The sequence below is a fragment of the Heloderma suspectum genome, chromosome 10, assembly GCF_057233095.1.
Source record: "Heloderma suspectum isolate Gila_16-S chromosome 10, 16-S_ref, whole genome shotgun sequence".
NCBI classification, from domain to species: Eukaryota; Metazoa; Chordata; class Lepidosauria; order Squamata; family Helodermatidae; genus Heloderma; species Heloderma suspectum.
The window spans coordinates 40,229,939-40,254,255 of NC_139467.1; the positions used below are offsets into that span (position 1 = coordinate 40,229,939).

The 24,317-nt window shown below is 45.5% G+C and overlaps 1 protein-coding gene across 2 annotated transcripts in view; it reads left to right on the forward strand.

The window, feature by feature from the left end:
- Positions 1-24,317, forward strand: part of CSMD2 (CUB and Sushi multiple domains 2) — a 916,430-nt gene that overhangs the window by 709,517 nt on the left and 182,596 nt on the right. For both annotated transcript variants that reach the window (XM_084814421.1, XM_084814422.1), the window contains exons 29-30: positions 3,815-4,002; positions 24,030-24,224. In XM_084814421.1, the coding sequence (XP_084670547.1) occupies positions 3,815-4,002; positions 24,030-24,224 (383 nt within the window). The remainder of the gene's footprint in view (positions 1-3,814; positions 4,003-24,029; positions 24,225-24,317) is intronic.

Consider the following 24,317-nt stretch of genomic DNA (forward strand, 5'->3'; position numbering starts at 1 on the left):
GGATTTCCAGACTTTGTTCAGACTGCACTGCATGTGTGGTTTGCTGTCTTTTTTCTGTACATGTACCTTCGTTTCTTTTCTGATTAAAACGCTGGATATAATGGAATCATGACACTATGGTGTGGTTGCATCAAGATTCCTTTTTTTTTTTTTTTTTTGCCTAGTGTTGTTGATCTTAATAAAGGTATTGCTTAGCCTTGGGTCATAACAATAATCAACATGAAGCTGAAGCTCAAATATTTTGGCCACCTAATGCGAAGAGAAAAGTCACTGGGAAAGACCCTGAAGCTGGGAAAGATTGAAGGCAAAAGGAGAAGGGGATGGCAGAGGATGAGATGGCTAGATGGCATCACCGATGCAATGAATATGGACTTGAGCACACTCCGGGAGAGAGCGGAGGACAGGAAGATCTGGCGTGCTATGGTCCATGGGGTCACGAAGAGTCGGACACGACTGAACGACTGAACAACAAATGTGAAGAGAAAAGTCACTGGAAAAGACCCTGATGCTGGGAAAGACCAAAGGCAAAAGGAGAAGGGGACGGCAGAGGATGAGATGGCTAGATAGCATCACCGATACAATGAATATGTACTTGAGCACGCTCCGGGAGAGAGCGTAGGACAGGAAGGCCTGGCGTGCTATGGTCCATGGGGTCACGAAGAGTCGGACACAACTTAACGACTGAACAACAACAACAACAACAACAATGTAAAAAAAATGCATATACTTCCAATCAACAGATGTCCTTGAAACACCAATCAGCCACACATATCTTTAGGCTGGCTGTTCAGTTGCAAGAGCAAAAAGCATGACATTCTCAGTTTTATAGCCTAGCGAATGAGGTTTACACAGCTTGGAATAATAGCCCTTAGGTTGATGCAGCAAAGTCTTCAAGGAAAGTTACACAGCTGACTGACTTGAACACATGGTGCCTGCCCTGTCTGAGTGAGTGGCCCTTGCCCCTGGGCATGACCCTTGCCATGGTGCAACCTATAGCCCCCTGAGAGAGGGGCTGGCCACTCCATTGCCCTGCAGGGGGTGCATCACAGCATGTGGTAGGGATAGCTGCATAATTCTTTCCCTTGGACTACCCTGGTTTCAAACTGTATCATCTGCAAAGCTATGTGGTGGTTAGAGACATCTGCCACCGAGTGACCAAAAATGGCGCTGCAGGCTTCAAACACAGATACATGTTTAACTGCACGAAAATTAAGTAAACATTGTAAAAAACAAATAACTCTGCGTTGCACACCCCAAGCAACTCCTTAGCATACATGCCAAATTTCAGGTGTCTGCATTCCATGATCTTGGAGGTATGGTCCAGACAGACAGACAGACATCCTTTATTATTATAGCTTTAATCCATTTCTTAGCTGGCTTACAAGCTTTCCCAAGGTGGCTTATGCCATAAAAACAATACACACATACTAAGAAAGTCATATTAAATATCAACCATTTTAAATAAAAGCAGTTTCAATATAATGCAATTGCAAGGTATCTATTTTTATTTACTAGAGAGATTAAATGAATCAATCATTGATCTCTCCCCACTTTCCAATAAAAATCATATTTGTTGTAATTTGGAAAACTAGAATGAAGCTGGTGGGAAAAAAATGCTTTTCCCTTCTTAGAGATGCAACACTGAAATAAATAATGAGGGATGCCCAACATGCATATTGCAAATTCAGTTGATCATGAGAAATGTTTCTATAGCCACTATCCAAAATGGCTGAGGGCATTTGCTGGAACCTTAAATGAGAAAAAGCCCCCCCACCCCAAACATTATTGGGAATGTTCTGAGACCATACGAAGAGCTTTTGGAGCTATGGTTGAAATGTCATAGTGCTGTGTCTGGGTGCAGATTTGTCGACAATTATTAACCTTGCAGGATGAAAACATTCCTCCATCTAACTTTTGAGTTTGGTTTTGACAGTCATAAACATGGAGAGGGAGAAGTAAGTTGGGAAATAGCTAAAAGACTGTAAAAATGAAAAACCATTGGGTTGGATCTAGACATAGTCATGTTTAGAGTAGACTCATTGAAATGAATGAGATCTAATGTAGGGTGCACTGGTTAGACAGCATGGCTGCCTGGGATATGCTGGGGGTTGTAGGACATTTTTCTGTGTAAACATGCATAGCATTGTGCCCTTAGTAATGAGTAACTTAAGCCGCATTGATTACAATGGGCCTACTCTAAGCATAACTAAGTCTGGATCCAATCCATTATACTGAAAGCCTTAGCTTTCCTTGGAGTGTTTATTAACCAGATTCCAAAATGATAAATACACTAGCCAAAGTTAAAAACCCAGCTTGTGCTATCCCCATTCATTAAGGAACTGGACATGCTGCCTTACTCCATGTCTCTCCTCCCTGCACCATCTCCTGAAGTGAGATCAATGGGGCCCATGGTGTAGATCCCCCTTGGTGATAGTAGCAATTTCGGAGTATGCCCTGTCCAGAGAAATCCACCAGGAAACATCTATAGCCTTTTTCTGTCAGTATATGGCAAAACATATTCAAAACCACTAGATCTGCCTTCCCCAACCTGGTGCCTTCCAGATGTTTTGAGCTACAACTTCCTGACCATTGGCTATATTGGCTGGGCCTGATGGAAGTTGAAGTCCAAAACATCTGGAGGGCACCAGACTGGGGAAGGCTGCACTAGATAATACATTTATTTAATTTCACTTTTTATGCTGGATTATGTTTGAATCAATCATTATATGATTGCTTTAATGTTAGCCCTTCTCATGCATCAGCCATGAGAAGGGCTAGCACATGAATAAGGAGGAGCAGGTTTTTACTGCTGGCACTACCCCCAACATTGCATCTTCCCTGGAGGAGGTCTGAAGGGGAAGCAAGCTACACCCATAGAGACTCCTCCACAGAATTCAGGCTCCCTACTTTGTGGAAGAACCTACCTGAAAACAGCCAGCCTCCCCTTCAGAATTTCAGAATTTCATCCAACACATGAAGGTTAGAGGGGCGGTACAGAGTGAGTGCATGACATTGGGGTTGGAGCCAGGAGGCATGGTCCCATTCCTCCTCTACCCATTAGCCCTCCATGTGGTAGTCTAATGACTAAGGGCAGGAGGGAAGTGGGAGAAATTCATTCAGTTTGCATTTTAATGCAAACTTACCTTGTTTCATACTTGTAAACTGATATGTGAACAGAAACTCAGGTATCCTTTGAAATTTGCACTTCTCCAAATTTTGCACTGGACTTCTCCAGTCAAAAATCTATGTGCTTAAATGCATATATTAGGGAAAATAATGTTTAAAAATGCATTATGTTAGGAAAATTTCTTGCAAAAATTTGTTTATTATGCAAAACTCATACAAATATGCATCTATAGTGAGAAATGTGCGAAATAATACTTACTAATTTTCATGCAAACGTTAAAAAAAATTCTCAAGGTTCAGGACAAACCAAACTGAAGACTGGAGAAATTCTCAGTGTTCAAGATGAACCAAACATAAAACTGGAAAAATGAAAAACAGAGAGAAACTTGAAACTGGCAGATTCATCCATCTCTAGAAGACAGTATTTCTTTTCTTTTTAAAAATGTTTTAGGGCACAATCCTAAGCATATTTAGACAGGAAGAAGTCCTCCATGCTGGGAGTTGTAGGACGTCTTTCTGCCTAAGCATAGGGATTGCACCCTTAGATTGTCATCTGTAGTCCTATTGCCTTATGTCCCTTTGTAAGTCAGTTTCAGGGTAAATCTTTTTAGAAGGGCAATGAATTAAGAATCAGAAGCAGTGGTAGTGGTAATAAATCTAACATTGTTTTCTTATTCTTCTCCCTCAGCTTCAATTTGGAACCAGGATATGATTTCCTACACATCTATGATGGGCCCAACTCACTTAGCCCCTTGATTGGTAGTTTCTATGACACCCAGTTACCAGAGAGAATTGAGAGCAGCAGCAACAATCTCTTCCTGGCCTTTCGGAGCGACGCCTCTGTCAGCAACACAGGATTTGTAATCCATTACACAGGTGTGTGTCAACTTCCAGAAGGTTGCTGCTTCCAGAAGGGTAGTCCATTGCAGCAAAAACAACAAAGAGTCTTGTGGCACATTAACAAATGTATTACAGATTAAGCTGTCATGGAATATAGTCAACTTCATTAGTGTTATCCTGAGTTCGAAGTGTGTGACACACGCATATACATGGTATATTGGGGCAGGGGGCAGAATTGTAAATGTGGATGTCAGAAAGCATTGAAATGCAGAAGGTACAGACAGTGGCCTAATTAAGTTAACGGTGGCCATTCACAAAACAATTATTGGGTGATGACGCAGACATCCACGTATCGGTGAGCTAATTAACACATGTAGTATAATTGTAGCATAGCTGTTTCATGTTGAAATCTGTCTTTTGACGCTCTAAGGTCAGTGTCAGAGTGTTTCCCCACTCCCTTGTTTGTTTTTTAAATATTGCCATTTCTGATATCAGATTTTTGTCCATTTATTCTTTTGTCTAGAGACTGGCCTGTTTGTCCTATGTAGAATGCAGTAGGGCATTGCTGGCAATTGATGACATATGCACATTGGAATATGAGCAGGTGTATGAACCCCTGACGCTATGGATGGCATTATTAGGTCATGTAATAGTGTTGCTGGAGTAGAGCTGGCATCTGGCTCTGGTACAGGGTATGGTTCCTGTGTCTGTATCTTTGTTACGTGGTCTGTTGTTGCTGGTGAGTAGCTGTTTTAAGCTAGGAGGATATTGTTGTAGTTGTTATTGTATCTATCAAACCTCTGTCCTACCCTTCCTTTAGCTACAGTCCTTAAGTGTCAGGGTGGATACTGAGCCCATAGAGTCCCAGAGTAGTTCTGATTCTGAGGAGGGCCAACCACCCGTGGGAGAGGAGCTCGCTCATCTCTCACAGGCACAGCGGCAGGGAGAGATTCCTCCTGCCTGCATTCCTGAGAGAGATAGTGACCCTAGCAGTGAGAGAGCGGGGGATGGGATCTTGCTGGACGCTCGGCGGAGACGGAGGGAGCGGCACCTGATGGAGGGCGCCGAGAGGCGGCACTCTGCCCGCTTGGCGCTAAAACAACGGTCATCCCAAGGATCCCCGGGTAAGAGGGAGGACCTCTCCATAGCCCATAAATTCAAACTGTTCCCGCTGTTCCTCTTCCAATGGGGACCAACTGCCTTACCCAGAGCTTAGGCTACTCTGCTAACTACCCCAGTGCATTTCCTTGCTTAGTCGCTGGTAATTAGCATCTGAAAGAGTCATTAAGTTGTAAAGGAATAAAGCCTTGGAAAGAATCCCTTTCATCTGTGACGTGAGTTGGCTATTGGAGGGGACTTAAAGAGGCAGCTAGGGCGCTCCTGATGTTAAGGGAGTAATCCTTTGTCTCCTAGACAGAGTCTGGGGTGGGGTGGTGATATTGGATAGGCCAGATTCCTGGATCTGAGGTTGGAGACTCCTAGCTCTGACCTTGGAGCCAGGAATCCGAGCTCCCTGCTCTTTCCCCCTGCAGCCAGCGTATAGAGAACTATGCTGGCTGCCTCTCTGAGGTTGCAAAGGTGACCTCAGAAAAGAGAGAAAGGGGGCACACTGGTAGACGGGGAGGGGAGGGGTCTTGGGAGGCTGGCTTAGACCATATCCCCAGGCCTCCCCAGCCTTCTTCCCTCCTGCTCCACAGGGCCAGCTATATCCCCTCTGCTGCTCCTCCTGCTCTGCATTGCATGGTCATAAGCCTCCGAGTCTGATAGGACTGCACCCTTAGTCACATTTAATTCATTCGGACAGTAAACATCTATATCATATTACTATTGTGGCAATGAATCCTTGCCATAAACAGCGCATGTCAGGAGAGAAGTGGGGAAGAGATGGGCGTATGGGGAAGAGAGGGATGGGAGAGAGCATGCATCATGGATAAGGGTGGGAATAGAAAGGGAGGGAACAGAGGACATAGGAAGCTGGTCCGTCTAGATCAGTATTGTCTACACTAGCTTTCCTCAACATGGTGCTCTCCAGATGTTTTCGACTATCCCTAGATAAGAATGCTGGAGAAATTCGAGACAGACTAAAATGAGCTTGGATTTCTAAGAATCCAACCTGTGGAATCCACTGCTGAGCAACCCCCTTGGATTGTGCAGAGTCTGTGGACTTTCGGATGATTTTTTAACTTTCCCAAAATTTATGCATATATATATTTGTAGGAAAATACACAAGTTTCTGCTAAGGAAACATGGAATGGAATGGGGAATAATACACTAAATGTTATGTACTAAGGTAAATTATGAAAATACTTATGTAAATACCTACGTAATTATTTGCGTATGTTTCTCCATGATGGAAAAAAAAATATTCACATCCGTCTGTGGCTGGATGATGGAACAAAAGTCACCTAACAATCCACAAAACACAGGTGGAGTGGATTTTACACAGTCCGTACATCCCTATCCCTAGATAGCACTATATTGGGGAAGGCTGTGCTACACTGACTGGCAGAAGTTCTCCATTGTTTCTGACAGGGATCCTTCCCAACCTTACCTGGAGATGCTGGGGATTGAACCTGGAACCTTCTGCATGCAAAGCAGGAGCAATACCACTGAACTACAGCCCCTCCCTAAATACTTCTACCAAGTCAGGCCTTTGGTCTATCTAGCACACAGTTGATCCATCCACACATCACTATTGTCTACACTAGGGATGCTGGAGAAATTCGAGGTGGACTAAAATGAATTTGGATCACTAAGAATCCAACCTGTGGAATCTGCTGTGGGTCAACCTCCTCAGGCCACGCAGAGTCCATGGACTTTAAGATCTTTTTTGAACTTTCCCAAAATTTATACAGAAGTATTCGTAGAAAAATATGCAAGTTTCCTCTGAGGCTGGTAAATATATGTGGGGCAAAGTTGAATGGAATGGGGGACAATACGCTAAATGTTACATACCAATGTAAATTATGTAAATTGTTGCGAACCCTCTTTCAGAATTATTTGCTTATTTTTCCAAATGACGAAAAAAAAAGTTTGAATCCATCTGTGAATGGACGCTGGAACGAACGACACTGCACAATCCACAAAACACACACGGGACAGATTTCACAAAATCCAGGCATTCCTAATCTATACTAACTCTCAGTGGCTCTTCAGGGTTTCAGACAAGAGTCTTTCCCAGCCCAATCTGGAAATGACATGGATGGGATCTAGGACCAGGATCTGCTAAGGGTGTAGCCCTCCTGTCCTCATGTAAAGACAATGTAATGCATGTTTAGAAAGAAGACCACCAAAATTTCAAAACAAGATTAAAAAAAAAGATGGTAAAGACGTGATAACAATAATACGAAATACCAATTATTGCTGTAGTTTAACATCTCTCACAGTTTAACTGAGAATCAAGCCCATATAAGATTTTCAAAGGTGGTGGAGAAGCTTTTATTTAAACATCGTCTCTGATGTGAATGCACCACGAAGAATATCTGCTCGGGGGGGGGGGGGGATTGTACAGATGTAATATGCTCTAGCTTGAGTTTTCTTCCATTTCTGCTCTGTATTTGGATAATCTGGCCCCGTCTTTGTCACTTGAGAGCATCGGAGGTTTAGCCAGGTGCAGCACTCTGTATGTTGCAGCAGAATTAAAGATTTGTTTGGTGCAGCCGGGCTGTTGGCTCTCTCCAGAGGGAAGGCAATGAGGCAAACCTGTCCCTATTCAATGCAGACTCCTCTGATGCCAGTTGTGTAAAATAACTGGAACACTCTGCCTTCTCTTTCTCTCAACCCTGGTTTATTCACAAGGAAATACGAACATGAAATGTTGGTCCAGAGTCAGACCTCTTTTTTGATACAGTTACTTACAGCTGAAATTTAATGCAGTTTGGTGACTAAGGGGCTAATCTCTGTCCTTGGACGTCTCCAGTTCAAATCTCACCTAAGTCCCCCACCATCTGAAATATCACGTCTTCTGATCTGTGGACTCTGGTGGCTCCGATGTCAGTGAGGCAGGGAATCTGCTCCAGGTTTCAGTCAGAACCAGACAGAACTCTAAAGGAGCTCTCCAAGGTGTGAAGCAGAACTCCTTTAGAGTTCTGACTGGCTCTGACTGAACCCCCGAGCGGATTCACTGCCCCACGGACCTCGGAGCTGCCAGCCTGCACTGGATCTAAGAGCACTCAGGTAGTGAGTGCCAAGAAGACTAAGGATACCGGAAGAACCCAAGGCCTCTCTAGTCCAGCATCCTGTTTCTCACAGTGGCTAGCCAGATGCTTTTGGACAGGAGAGCAAAAGTGTTCTTCTGCCCTTCTTCCCCAATAGGGAGGGACGAAATGCCCTGTACCCACACCACACACCTCCTGCCGGACCCCCTCAACCTACCTGCCCCTGTTTGGCATGCTGGGTGAGCCGCCAGATGGTCTGCGGGCACCCAGCAAGTGGTGTGCGGCCTCCCCCCATTCTGCAAGCTGCCATTTTGCATTAAAATGGCAGCTCGGCTGTTTACATAAATCATCACTTATATAAAATGGCATCCATAAATAGCACCATTTATGCAAAATTACAGGCACAAATGGTCTAATTTGACCATTTACGCCTATAACTTTGAGTAAATTGTGCTATTTTTGCCCGCCATTTTACATAAATGACAATTTACGTAAACAGCCAAGCCTCCTTTTTTACACAAAATAGTAGCTTGTGGACAAGCAGGGATCCCTGCGCTTGCCCAACTCGGCGTGCACTGAGTAGGGCAAGCATGGGGATCTGAAGACTGGTGTCTGGGGAGCCAAGCCGGTGAGAAATCACGAAGTTGGAGCCCCAGCTGGACTCCCATGACATCCCTATTCCCCGGTCACTAGTGTTCAGACACATGGTGGTTCTGATCCTGAAAGTAGCATACAGCCATCATAACAAGGAGACACTGACAGCCCCGTCCTCCATGAATTTGTGTAATCCCTTTTTAAAGCCATTGAAGTTGGTGGCCATCCCCACATCTTGTGGCTGCAAAGTCCATAGGTTAACTATGTGCTGTGGGAAGAATTACCTGCATCCATTCCATTTCCAATGGAAACATACATCCATTTTCAAAATGCTCTCTCCATAGCATGAGTTTCTTTTGAAAAGCAGTTACTTTCTCACTCATTGTTAAAACATCACCTTTCCCTTGAAGGGACAGGTTAAGTGTGTTTATTTTTTCAAAAATGTCTGTTAGGGAGCCTGCTACCGACAGCCGCTTGTCATCACAGGAAAGGTCGGCACATTTGGAGCAAATCTGCTCTCCTTCGGCAGGACGGCAGCTGCTCCAGTGCTGTGGCCAAGCAAGCGACTGTGCCCTCCTCTGCCGTGCCTGGCAGAGACTGGCACAGCTGCTCTCGGTGGCCACGGCAGAGGCAGGAGAGGACTGGAGCCGACAGAGAAGTGCCCTCTCGGCTCCCGCCCCCGCCTGCTGCCTCCACCATCATTGCACACCATGGCAGCTCCTTGAGGCGGCAGGAGGCTGCTCAGTTATCAGGCCGCTTGCTCACCCCACTTTAGAGACCGCTCCTCTGTGAAAGTGAGAACTCCACCCAGCAGAGGTAATGTTACTTGCATTATTACTTATTCCAGGATCAAAAAGAGTTGAATGAAGAACACTTGATTATGCCCAGTGTTGCCAACACTATGCAAACTGAAGCTCAGTTATCCTTCAAAATCCCCACTTCTCCAAATTTTGCAGTAAATTAGTCCAATTATAAAAAGGTGTACACAATTGCAGGATGGGCGTTAAAAATACAATACATTAGGGGAAATGTTTGCAAAAATGCGTATATTAGGCAAACATGCATGTATGCAGAGAAATCTGCACAAAAATGCTTCTGAATATTCATGTGAACTTAAAGGAAAAAAAACTCGAAGTTCAGGACAGACCAATCTTAACACCAGAGAAATTCTCAAAATTTGAGATGAACTAAACTTAGATTCAAAAAATGAGAAACAGAGAGGAACTAAAATCAACAGATTTGTCCATCCCTATCTTTAACTCAATTCATCCTCTGCTTACCCCTTGAACATCTAAATGAATCCGAGGTTTGTGTGAGTTCAGGGGCTATTATCTTGGGATAAATGAATCTATCAACAAGACCTAGGTTAGTAACCTATGATACTATTAAAATCCAGCAGGGACCACCCCCTGCCACCTTCCCCTCCCCGACCACCACCAAGAGCCCATCTCCATACTTAGCAATAAGGTACTTAGGCAAAAACCCAGTGATCAAGTATTCACATTCAGCCATTTAAAACTTAAGTGATTCCCTTTAAGAATGAATGGCTCTGCCTTCGGATTTGCCTCTGTGCCCATCGTTTGCCAGCTGTGCTGCATTTAACAAAGGTTGGCCCCATTAAGTCAGTGTGGGTTGTATGGTGTGCTGGGTGGGTGAGGGGGGAGGTTTCCCTTTTCTTTCTCTTGCTTTCTTAAACACACCTATGGCGTTAGTCATGCCAATATGATGCCCATGGAGCTCAACAGCTGGGAGCCAAGAATGGGGTTCTAACTCTGCTCATTAACTTCCATGAAAAAGGAAGCTGGCAAGTCTGAGTTTGAGAAACTCCAGAAAAAACCGAACTTGCAGGAACTGGAAGGAATGAGTGAACAAAGGAGAAAGAAAGGCAGAGTGGATTTGTGAGCGGCAACTCAAGCGTCCTTTTGAGCAGGTTGGCACTGCAGAACTCAAGTGCAATTCAGAGACACCCCCGGATTTGCATTCTACAGGCCTTGTTGCATGCGGTCAGCCTTGTTGCATGCGGTCAGCACTGTGGTCCTTGTACCGTCAGAGGCCCACGTACAACATGTTTGTTGGTATCGACCTTATGCAAATGCTGTCCCCAACCACAAAGGCTTTGGAGCACTTCTCTGTTGGCATGCGGAGAAATGCACAGAAGCTTCTGTCAGCAACCCGCCCACCCCTTTTTCTCCCCCTGAAACCCAGCTTATCATCATCTTTGAGGCTGAAATCAGTATTCATGCCTAGAGCTACAATCTGCTGGATGAATTTCAAGCAGTCTCAGCTCTTCAAATGAAACTGGTTTGGGTGGCAACAGTTCTTAAAGTGCCAACTTGAGGTGGAGGAATCTTAGGAAAGAAAGGGTGCTTCTTCCGCTGTGTTGGTGGTGGCTGGCTGGCTGGCTGTCTGGCTGGCTGTCTCTCTCTCTCTCTCTCTCTCTCTCTCTGGCACAGAAGACAGAATCTGTGCTTGGCTCCTTGGTGTGCAGGTGTGTGGAATGGAAGTGACAGGTGGCGGTCTTAGTTGGGTAAATTGTAGCATGGCCAGTGAAGTGGCCTGCTGTAGGCAATGGATATTGGGGGAGGGGGGGTGAGAGCAGCTCAACCCCCATTCCCATCCTGAGCCAGCGCTCACTGAGCTGGCTTGCTGAAGCCCACTTCAAAAGAGAAGCAAGCTTCACGTGCCCCAGAATTCTACTCCTGTTCAGATTAAAATCCAAATGGAAGTATAATAGCCAGCACAGTTTCCCCCCATTGAATGTAATGGAGCCACATTGCTTAATTACATTCACGAGGCAGAAATTAAGACTCTGAAGGAATGAAAAACGGGGATTAGGGAGGGAGGACACCCCTTCGCTGTCCCTCTAGAGTCATGGGCTCCCTCCCCCGCCGTCGGTTTTTGCCCCTGCAGTGTTTCTCGACCAAGCCGCCCCATGAGGCATCATGCCATACCCAGTTACTGGACTGAAGAAGTTAATTATGATAAAGCGAGGGGGCTGTGGGATCCTCCCTCAAGAAACTTGTTAGTCTTATTAAACCTCATTCCTGCCAAATTCCTCATGTTTTGCCTGAGGAGAAACTCTTAATTGTGCTCCTAATTTCGATACATAGAACAATTGCATGGAGCAAGGAGATAAAAGGAGAGCGGCGCAAAGGTGGCAGCAATCAAGTCCTGTAGCTGTTTGCCAGTCTTCTCCAGCATGATTTTGAGGTGGTTGGAGGAGGAAGGAAAATAACGAGGAAAAACATCCTCAAGAAAATGGCAAGAAGAAAGGACGGGGATATTATAAAAAGTTGGGCAACAAGGATCCCTCTTCCCACCTCTTCCTCCAGCAGCAGAGAATATTGTTGTGCAATCTGATATTATCTTATTTCTTTCAAAGCAAAGCACAGAGCCAGAGATCAAGGGTACAGCTAAGATGCCTGACAGCTGGGTGGGAGGCAGAGCATCAAGCTGAAACTGTAGCTGCCTTGAGGATGAAAGACACTCTGGCTCTTTGAAATAACAAGAAAAAGCAGAGAACGGTCACAGGAAGCCTGTATGGATGAGGGTTTCGTTAGCGTGAGGAAAGGGCCTCGTAATAATCATCTTTGGAAGACGACAGTGCCGACAAGAAAGGCAATACTTTTTGCAGCTTCTGAGTGGCTTGTGGGTGCTGGTGTCCACAGGGTGGCTTTTGTTCCCTACTGTCATCAAAAGCGAACTCTCTGTGTCACAGGCTCTCTCTACGGGGCCCTGTCCCTCCACATGTCATACAGCAGTCTCCTTCTGGTGTTGCCGTTACGACACGGGAACCACTGCACTATGTGTGTGCGCCTCCCACACTGCTTGAAAGATCTCGGCCATGTAGAAGGAGCTACTCCCCATGGGCCAGTAATGCCTGTTTCACAAACTGGGCCATTCTTAACATGAGGCTGAGTTGTACTGCAGGTTCTTCTCGTAAGGCCCATGCCAGCCCTCCCAAACCAGGCCCATCCCACCTTAGGCGGCCGCTTAAGCAAAGGCCAAAAAAGAGTAAATGCATCACAAAAAAGAAGACAAAGGAGGATACAAATTTTCATAACATTTGCATATGCTAATTTATATGGATAAATGCTAATTTAGAAATAATAACTATAATTTCAATAGGAATGCAAGATATTTCCCCATAGTGGTGAAGTCTGTGTCCATGTGACCTGTGTGTAAGGATGGACGAAAGTCCCTTACCTGGTCCCGCAGCTGTGTTCAGTGGGGGGGAGGCACTCCGTTTCTCCCCCCGAAATTCAGGCCGGGGGGGAGGCGCCCCGCCCCTCCCGGCCGAAATTCAGGCCGGGGGGGAGTGCCCCATCTCCTCGGCCGCGAAATAAAAAAGTAAATTAAAAAAAAAAAGTGATAGGCTACGTAACGATTTACGTAGCCTATCACGGATAGATTTACAAAGTCAGCCGTGATAGGCTACGTAAATCGTTACGTAGCCTATCACGGCTGACTTTGAAGGGAAAAAAAAAGCGAGTACGCAAATGGCGGTGCCCATGGGCGCCGCCATTTGCGTTCCTTGTTTGGGCAGGAGTAGTCTACGTAAAGATTTACGTAGACTATGGTGAAAATAAGGACAATGCAAATGTTGCCCTTATTTTCGCCGTAGTCTATGTAAATCTTTACGTAGACTACCTGTGCCCAAATAAGGAATGCAAATGGCGGCGCCCATGGGCGCCGCCATTTGCATACACACTTTTTTTTGTTTTTTCCAAAGTCAGCCATGATAGGCTACGTAACGATTTACGTAGCCTATCACGGCTGACTTTGAAAATCTAGCCATGATAGGCTACGTAAATCGTTACGTAGCGTATCACTTTTTCTTTTTTTTTACTTTATGGGGAAATGGCAGCGGTGGCAGCCGGTCGGAAGACCGGCTGCCGCCACCCACACCGCCGAAACGCCGCCGAAACGCCGCTGGGACCCGCCGCCAAGAGGGACATTCGCACGAGGTAAGTCCCATCCCGTGGGGGGGCGGGGGCGGAGAATTTCACCACCAATTTCGGGGGGCCGAATGCATTGGCATTCGGCCTCCCGGAGATTCGTGGAGAAATTCTCCGCCATCCCTACCTGTGTGCCTGTTCAGTCTGCTCTCCACATGCTAATTGTGGATGAAGAACTTCAAGGCCCCTACTCACCCTTTTTATGGTTTGTTGTCTTTAAACAGGACAGCCCTTCAACTAGAGGACACCTTCAAACAGAGGTCTGTCCTCTGGCAGCCCTTCAAAGGGATGGACGGACTCACCTGCACCTGGCTTCATCAGGCACTCACCGAGCCACTGCAGGCCCCTGCTCACAGGGCCACATGAACTTCTCATCGCCTCAGCCAGTGCCCAACAAGGACACAGGGCTGTCCACCCTTGTTGTCCGCCACCATTTTGCGCAGCAATCACAGCTCAGGTTCTTCCAGGAAGGGAATGTTGTGGAAATGGCAGCCATAAAGGGGCCATTTATGCAACATTACAGGTGTGAATGCATTCACACCTGTAATGTTGTGGAAATTGACCATTTATGGCTGCCATTTCCACAACACTCCCTTCCTGGAAGAGCCTGTGCCACCATTGTTGAACAAAATGGCAGTTTGCAATGAGGGCGGGCAGCTGCTGGGCACTCGCTGAGCACTGGGGCATTCGCTGAGTGGGTCCGTGAGCAAGCCATGGCTCGGCAAGTGGGGTCGGGGGGGGCATGGGGGAGTCTGTCAGATTCCACACACCCCCACGCGGACACTTGCAACAGCACTAGAATACAGTTCTTTGTAAAGTAGCACATCTTGCCACCCCACACCCTCCAGATGTGTTACACTACAGCTCCTATCATTCCCAGTCAGCATGGGTTGGCTGGCTGGGGGTATGGATGTGTGAATCAACAAAACCCAAGCTTGCCAAAGGTCTCTGAATTCCATTTCGCAGGTCATTCCAACTCGGTCCATATCAGCTTCTTCTTATTTTTTCTTTTCACATGAAAATCTGTGCATATTTTCATGTGCATTACTCCAGATGTACTCCAGTTGTGTGCGGGTTTGAAATGTACGCATTCTTCTCCCATAGATTAAACCACATTTGAGCACATTTTCAGAAGTATGCATTCTTTCATATGCATTTTTCAAATATACACATGCTGTTGAATGGATGGGGGGGGGGGAGTCCATGAATCACATTGCAAGCTCAGAACTATATGGACTTTGACTGCAGAATTTGTATGAATCTGTGTTTGGTCCAGAAGGTGCAAACTGGGTAAATCCTGATCAGAAATGAACTGAAATGAATTTCTCATACATCTCTAGCTGGGGGTGCTGGGAGTTATAGTCCATATGGCCAGAGAATGCCAAGTTGGGGAAGGCTAGCCTAGATCCTACCAAAGCAATGTAGGGGGGGCAGACACTCCAAGGACAGGTAAACAATTCATCCCACAAGATTTCCCTCTACATCAGAGTTTCTCAAATGGTGGGATCTCCCCCTGTCCTTTGGGAACTCAGTGAGGGGGCACAAAGTTCCATGGATGGATAGTATGGCATTGAGACAGCACACCAGCCAAGACCTGGATAGATCAAATGCCCCCTGGTGGTAGACCCCAGCTGATCCATGCTGGATTTGTGGGGGTACCTGCTGCATTCTTACTTGTGACATTATTTCTATGTAATTTAGGAAGAAGGGAGGCCAGAAACAACTGCTGGCATGGGGTTTTTTTTAGAAGAATTCTGTCCCCCTGTCTGTGGTTTCAGGGAAGGATCAGATAACTTTATTTACTAAACAAAATCTGCCCTGCATTTCAACATGGTTTTCAAGGTAGCTAGCAAAAAGAAAGCTTAAAACACAGCCACTTGACATCAAATCAATAAAAAATATATTGATTTGATAGCAAGCTTTTAGGAAATCCAGACAACGGTAAGTGCAGTGATAAAACCAGTATTAAAAACAGTAAGACAACAAAGGGAGGAAAACAATCCATTAAAAACATCAGGAAATAAAATTGCATTTATCCAAAAAAGATAACGGAGTCAGCACCAGGAATGTAGGAATCTGCCATATAGCAGGTCAGGCTATTTGATCATCTCACTTATTATTGCCTATTCTGATTGGCAGAAAAGGATCTTTCTCATCACCTACTACCCAGTTCTTCTGTCTCAAGATTCTGGAGATTGAACCTGAGACCTTCTGCATTCAGCGTCACTGTTCTGGTCTACTACTGAGTTAAAGTCCTATCTTGAATGTTCATGTGAAATGTGGAACATCCACAACTAGGGATGTATGGATTGGATTTTGTAAAATCTGTTCTGTCTGCATTTCATGGGTTGTCATGTGCCTTTGGTTCTGTTGTCTGCTCATTGGCAGAATCAGACCATGCATATACGCAAGTGCACATTAGTGGTAATGCAAATTAGCACTAATGCGAATTCCCACAAGGAAAACAAAGTTCTGCTAAAAATACCCAATTATGTCAATGTAGGGATGGACGAACGAGCAAAGTTTGACCCCGCCAACATTCTCCAAACATCACCTCACCACTCGTCTCTTCTCGATTTGTTCCTGTGTTTGTGATCGCTGTTTGTTTTCCACAAATGGGAAAACTGCGCAAAACAAACCTCTATTAAACATGAAATCTGTGCAAACAATTTCCAAATTTGTAGAAAATTTCAAAATTGCACAAATTTCCCCCATAGTCTAAAGTGTGAATAATATAAAATGTGCACATTTTGACAAAGTTGTGCATTCTGTGGAAGTTCCTCTTTTTTTGAGTACACATTTTGCAAACATTTGCAAGCATTTTTGGAGCAAATACGCTCAGGTTCACATTTGGGATTGAGAATGGGGCATTTTCTAGTGATTTGCAAGCTGAAACAACATTCTCATATATCTCTATGTCAAAGAGAGACAACGGAACAAAAGATGCCTGACAGTCCACAAAACACAGCTGGAACAGATTTAACAAAATCCGTACATTGAATTGTACCCTGAAACTGTTCAGAAGGCATTAAAGCTCTATTAATATTGGTGAGATACCTTCCCATTGGCTGGAGGTATTATAGGAAGGGACTTCAACTCCCATCAGCCCCAAACCAGCCATTGGTCAGGACTGCTGGGAGCTGCAGTCCAAAATATGGATGGTTGAGAAATTTGCTCCACTGATTTTTTCCCCCCAATGGATTTACCTGATCTGTACCTCCCAGAACCAAATCCAGACCCAAACACAATTTGCAGTTGGAAATACATACATTTATGATCTTGAGAAATGTTCCACAAAACAAAACAAAAAATGCATCCGTTAACATGCACATATTTGAAAAATGTGCAAAGAAAAGTGTACATTTCTAAAATGCACACGCACATGCTTTAGGGCATAAACCTATGCATGTTTAGACTGAAAAAAAGTCCTACAACTCCCAGCATTCCCCAGCTAGCCATGCTGGCTGGAGAATGCTGGGAGTTGTAGAACTTCTTTCTATCTAAATATGCATAGGATTGCACTCTTAGTCAATGAGTGCCTACATTTGAAAAATGGGCACAAAAATATGAATGAATTTCTGTGTGTGGAGAAAAGAAACTGTACAGGGCTGGGACAGAATTAACAAAAACCTTGATGGGATCAAGCTTGAGATATCCACCCATCCCTACCTTAAAATCTCTGGAGGATACCAGGTTGGAGAAGATTCGATATGAGGCAGCTTCCTCTCCTGTAAAAATTACAGTCTTAATCTGTATTTTGGGGAATGGTCATAGTTCAGTAGTAGAGCACAGGCTTTGCGCAAGGGAGGCCCCAGGTTCATTCCTCAGCATCTCCAGGTAGAGCTGGGGAAAACTGCCAGAAACCCAGGAGCACCATTGCTAGTCAGAGTGAACAATACTGAGCTTGATGGGACAATGATCTGATTCAATATTAGGAAGCTTCCATTATTCCAGAACAACTGACATGCTCCTCTAGGAGCTTTTCTAGATGAAGCTTTTATTGTGTGTTTACCATTCCTCACTCATGGTTGTTTATGGGTGCTTTAGATGATATTGCCATCCTCCAGTTTTGCTCCAGTTTTTTGTGGGGCGGGGCAAATCCAGTGTGTGTGTGTGTGTGTGTGTATGGAACCATAGAATAGTGGGGTTGGAAGGGGCCTACAAGGCCATCGAGGCCAACCCCCTGCTCAATGCAGGAGTCCAAGTCAGAGCATCCCTGACAATTGGCTGTCCAGCCTCGTCTTGAAGGCCTCCAGTGTGGGAGAGCCCATCACCTCCCTAGGTAACTGGTTCCATTGTCGTATTGCTCTAACAGTCAGGAAGTTTCTCCTGATGTTCAGCCAGAATCTGGCTTCCTGTCACTTGAGCCCATTATTCCGTGTCCTGCACTCTGGGATGATGGAGAAGAGATCCTGGCCTTCCTCTCTGTGACAGCCTTTCAAGTACTTGAAGAGTGCTGTCCTATCTCCCCTCAGTCTTCTCTTCTCAAGGTGAAACATGCCCAGTTCTTTCCATCTCTCTTCATAGGGCTTTGTTTCCAGTCCCCAGATCATCTTTGTTGTCCTCCTCTGAACCCTCTCCAGTTTGTCTGCATCCTTCTTAAAGTGTGGTGCCCAGAACTGGACACATTACTCCAGATGAGGCCTAGCCAGTGCTGAGTAGAGGGGAACTAGTACTTCCCGGGATTTGGAAGCTATGCTTCTATTAATGCAGCCCAAAATAGCATTGGCCTTTTTTGCAGCCACATCACATGGTTGGCTCATATTCAGCTTGTGATTGACAACAATTCCAAGATCCTTCTCGCTTGTAGTGTTGTTGAGCCACGTATCCCCCATCTTGTAACTGTGCATTTGGTTTCTTTTTCCTAGGTGCAGAACTTGGCATTTTATCCCTATTAAATGTCATTCTGTTGTTTTCTGCCCAGCGCTCCAGTCTATCCAGATCACTTTGAATTTTGTTTCTGTCTTCCAAAGTATTAGCTATCCCGCCCAATTTTGTGTCATCTGCAAATCTGATCAGCATTCCCTGCACCTCCTCCTCCAAGTCATTAATCAAAATGTCGAAGAGCACTGGGCCCAGGACTGAGCCCTGCGGTACCCCACTCGTTACCTCTCCCCAGTTTGAGAAGGTCCCATCGATAAGCACTCTTTGAGTCCGATTCTGTAGCCAACTGTGGATCCACTGGATCGTTGTTTCATCTAGCTGACTTCGAGCTAGTTTGCTCATCAGGATACCATGGGGCACTTTGTCGAAAGCTTTGCTGAAGTTGAGGTATATGATGTCTACAGCATTCCCACGGTCTACAAGGGAGGTTACTTCATCAAAAAATGAGATCAGATTTGTCTGGCAGGACTTGTTTTTGACAAATACACATACATACAAATCACAACTCTCCACCAGTGTAGTTGCATTATTCCACTATACCTCAGCACCACCTAGAGCTTATGTAGCAGAAAGTATGAAAAGACAGGAAAGGGGGGGGGATCTTTTGTGTGGAGATCCGATCTTAATTCTGCAAGCAATCTGAAGTAGAAGCAGTGGGTTAAACAGCCTCATCTAGAAAAGTGAGTGTGGGATTACTAACTGATTCCCAGACCACTGTGTATCAATCAACAACAGGTTGCTTGAACATGACTGTGTTCAACCATCTCTGCATATCCACCTTGGAATGAATGATCAGTGTCAGTTTGGGGACCTGAGTTCAAAAAGTTTAAAAATTCAGTAATGTTTGAGGAAATGCTGTTTCAAAGTAAATAGGTTTCCCATTGTGGGGAGGCAATTTCTGTTTGTAGTTTTTGGAAACTCAGTTCAGGCTGTAAGTACTTCAAACCCATCTGCCCTCATCATCTGCCTGGCAGAACAAGCTTGGCTAATGGTGCAGAAGCAACTTGCGAAGAAGTCGACAATACATAATCCCTACTTTTCAGAGATAATGAGAGACCTCTAAGGTTTTGAGTCTTTTGAAGAAGATGGGTAGGGGAGATTCTATGTTAAGAAAGAAACCATGAAATCATATTCCTAGGCACATTTTCTGATTGTTCCTAGACCACACCATTCTCAGTTAAAATAAAATACAATAAAAAGCCCTGGGCTTTTAATGAGTGATTTTGAAATGGCAAAAGGTCTGGATGAATAAAAGCCCTAATTACATTTCATGTACACATAAAAATAAACAATCAGAAAGAAGGGAACTAGAAAAAAGAAACACGTTTTGCCAGATTCAAGCTTTACTGAAGTTTTTGTATATACGCAGAGTCTTACAGCACACTCTTACGCATGTCTACTCAGAGGAAAGCCTCATTTAGTTCAATGGGCGTGCTCTTAGCGTGTATAGGACTGCATCCTTTTTTTTAAAAAAAAATCTCTGTAGGACATAGGGAACAGAGTGAAAAAATGAACTTACTTTTTATACAAATATCTGTAATCACCTTACATTCATCTTGGCTGTGTTGTACATCTGGCTAAAGATTAGTTTTGAGGAAGAACCATAGTTCAGGAGTACGCCTGCTTGAGGAATTTGCTTTTTGCATATTCTAATACAAGCCGATCCATTCCATCCAGACTAATGTGTGGATTGGAAATGAGTTATCCACCTGGTTTTGCAGTTCCTGAATGTTCTGACACAGTTCCTGGCTCAAAAGTCAGACCAAAATGTATTTTTAAAATGTGTATTTTGAGAGAAAACATGTTAGTAGTGCAATCTTATCCACGTTAACTCAGAAGTAGGGATGGCGGAGAATTTCTCCCCGAAACTTCGGGGGGCCGAGCGCCAATGTGTTCGGCCCCCCGAACAAGTTTCGGGGAGAAATCCTCCGCACCTCCCCCGCACCCCGCACCCGCCCCCCGGGACGGGACTTACCTTTCGCGAATGTCCCTCCTGGTGGCTGGTCCGGCCGGCGGTTCGGCGGGTGTTCGAGCGACGCGGGAGCGGCAGCCAGTCTTTCGACCGGCTGCCGCCGCCGCCATTGCAATGAAAGAAAAACAAAACAAAATGCCCCCTGATAGGCTATGTGACGATTCACGTAGCCTATCATGGCTAGATTTGCAAAGTCAGCCGTGATAGGCTACGTCAATCATCACGTAGCCTATCACGGGTGACTTTAAAAAAAAAAAAGAGTGTACGGATAATGGCGGCCCCCATAGGGAGCCGCCATTCGCGTTCCTTATTTGGTCGCTGTAGTCTATGTAAATGTTTACGTAGACTACGGCAAAAATAAGGGCAACGCTATTTGCATTGCCCTTATTTTCGCCGTAGTCTACGTAAACATTTACATCGACTATAGCGACTAAATAAGGAACGCGAATGGCGGCTCCCTATGGGGGCCGCCATTCGCGTACGCGCTTTTTTTTTTTTTTTTTAAGTCACCCGTGATAGGCTACGTGACGATTGAGGTAGCCTATCATGGCTGACTTTGCAAATCTAGCCGTGATAGGCTACGTGAATCGTCACGTAGCCTATCAGGGGGCGTGTTTTGTTTTGTTTTTTACTTTCACGTTCGCGGCCGGGCGAGGCGAGGCGCCTCCTCCCCGGCCTGAATTTCGGCCGGGCGAGGCGGGAAGCCTCCCCCCTGGCCTGAACTTCGCGGGGGGAGCAGCGAAGTGCCTTCCCCCCACCGCGAACGGCCTTCGAGGACAGGTAAGTGACTTTCGTCCACCCCTACTCAGAAGTAAGTTCTGCTGAGTTCAATTGGACTTAACTCCAAGGTAGCATGTGTAGCAGGAGTGGGCAACGTACATCCGTTGGCCTAATTTCAAAAGCCATCTGCAAACCAACAGTTCAGACCTGTGGCAAGAGGTATCTGCCCCTCCCCTAGCATCACACTGAGTGAGGAGGAAGAGGGCTAAAGCAGAGCTGTTGAGTGCTAAATGGCTCCCACACCCCTTGGACTGAACTCAGATCTGCCCTGTTGGCTCCAGGGAGGCCTCACTGGGACCTAATTGGGGATGTACGAAATACTTACCTCCAGGTTCTGGGGGCGTCCACGGGGGGGGAGGCGATCCGTCCCTCCCCCCAGAATCCTCCCTGGCCGGCTCCGCTCCGCGGCAAGTCCGCAGAGCCAGCGGCTGGACCCGTCCGCAGCTGGACTTCCATCCACTGCCAGGCTGCGGCAGCAAATGGCGTCCAGCGTAGGGGACGCCATATGTGTCCCTGCTTTAGCCGTGATCGGCTACATAAATATTTATGTAGACTATCACAGCAAAGAGCAGGGATGCAAATGGCATCTGCTATGCCATTTGTGTAAATATTTACGTAGCCTATCACAGCTAAAGCAGGGACACAAATGGTGTCCACTACGCTGGACGCCATTTGCGGCTGCAGACCGGAGCAGCAGATGGCAGCGGATGGACTGGACTGGCCGGCGGCAGGTAGGGTCCATCCCGGGGGGATTTCGGGAGGGTGGCGGGGGGTAGTCCGTTCTGCCACGGACGCCGGGGGGCCAGATTCTAAAGAATCCGGCCTCATTGGAATCCGTGGTGGATTTCTCCGCCATCCCTAGGCCATATCAGAATGGAAATCTGGCTTCTAGTCAGTCAAAGTCAAGATCACGGCCATGTTCCAAAAGAGGCTGATGCCAGTGGGATGGTGAATCCACTCCAGGTTTCAGTCAGAACTGGTTATGCACCTTGGATAGCTCCTTTAGAGTTCTGACTGGCTCTAACTGAAACCCAGAGCAGATTCATTGCCCAACTGCCATCGGAGCTACCAGCCTACACTGCCAAAAGTGACTCTTGGGAATTGAAGCCCACTTCCCCTTCTGAACCTGGAGACCACTGGCTGTTTTTTCTCCTTCAAGGTGGAGTCATCAACCCACAGGTTGACCTTGGCCTTCATCCCGGTCCCAACATTTCTAGCTCCCCACCTCCAAACAATTTCAAGCCATCTTCCCTGTTCCTGTGAAGCTATTTTGTTGCTGTTGCAACTTTGAATTCCCTTTTCCATAAACATGCACACTTATTGTCTCCAGTATAATTAAAGTCAGTAGAGATAATAATGGACTGTTGAGGAAAGCAGATTGTTTATCTTGTATCCTTGATGTTTTTCATAATAGAAATTCTTCACAAAAGCTCAGCTTCTCTATTGTTGCTGCTTCTTTTCCTTTGACTTCAAATAAAGAGTCAGTTTCAATGTTGTGATGATTCCCCATATTTCTCTCAGGGACTCTGGGTAGTGAACCAAGAACCTCTTGGCCTGAGGCAGGGACCGAGCTATACCGGGGGCTGTGTATGATCAGGCCTTAGAGTCCTTTTCAGGTACAGTGTGGGAAATCAGTGTGGTGTAGTGGTTAGATTGCTGGACTGATGCTCCAGGTTCAAGTCCTCACTCAGCCATGGAACTCACTGGGTGACTTTGGGCCAGTCCCTGACTCTCAGCCTAACCTAAAATGTAATACATACAGACGATGTGCAACATCAGCTCCTGTGACTGGCAGTTAGTATGAAACCTGTTGATTGGTAGGCAGTGTGAGGCTTCTGGATTTGGCCAGACATGGTATGAATACTAAAAGCCTCATTTTGCCTGGTCAACACAGCTGAAGAACAGGGATTTGCAGCATCATTCCCCATGAATGTCTTCCATTGAGGCCTCTGGATTGGCTACATTTGGCATAGATACTGGGAAGCTGGCCTCTTCCCCTGACCTGGTCAATAGGGCAGTACCCTCTGCTTTCTGCACTCTGGGGCCCAACACCAGACCTCAAGGATCCTAAGACTGGGAATACACGTTTCAAGTAGGGGTGGGGAAGAAAATAATTTGGCTCACATTTTAATACAAACATCCCTAATTTTGCACTATTGAATCAAGTGCACGAAACAAAAATCAGTTATCCTTTTGAAATTCACACTTCCCTGAATTTTGCAAAGGAGTTCTCCAATCACAATGCATATATTAGGGGAATGTATACATAAAAATGCATCTGTTAGTAAAAATGCCAAAAAGTGCTTCATATTGGGAAAATTGCTTGCAAAAAAAAATGTATATCAGGCAAAATTGCATACAAACATGCATGCAATTTTCATGCAGTTTTGTTTTTAATTTGGGAGGAACCAAACTTAAGATATGAAAAATCAGAAACTTGAGAGAAACCAAAACTGACAGCCTCACCCAGCCAGTGTTCATACCATAATTAAGAAAGGTCTAGCCACTTCCTGTATCTTCTTTAGGACCATCTTATAATATACCTGAAAATGAATCTGGCTTCTCATATATGCCTTCTTCAGTCCAACCCCCGGAGGCTATTCCAGCCAAGCATTCTTTGTCCAAGGGGATCCTTTGGCTCCTGGGTACGTAGCATAACAAAAAAGAGGTGGTAGCTGGCAGTAAACAATGACCATTCTGTGCAATTTCTTGTTGCAGAAAACCCAAGGGAATCCTGCTTTGATCCTGGCTTGATTAAGAATGGTACTCGGGCCGGTAGTGAATTGAAACTGGGATCAACAATCACATACTACTGCGACAGTGGCTATATGATTGAAGGAGTGTCCACGTTGACATGCATCATGGGAGGAGATGGGAAGCCCGTGTGGAACAAACCGCGGCCTATGTGTACAGGTAAACTCACTGTCGTGTTGATAGAGATATTTATACATTGAAATCATAGAGTGTTTGCAACAGAACAGTTGAAAATGCTATTGTCCACTAGGC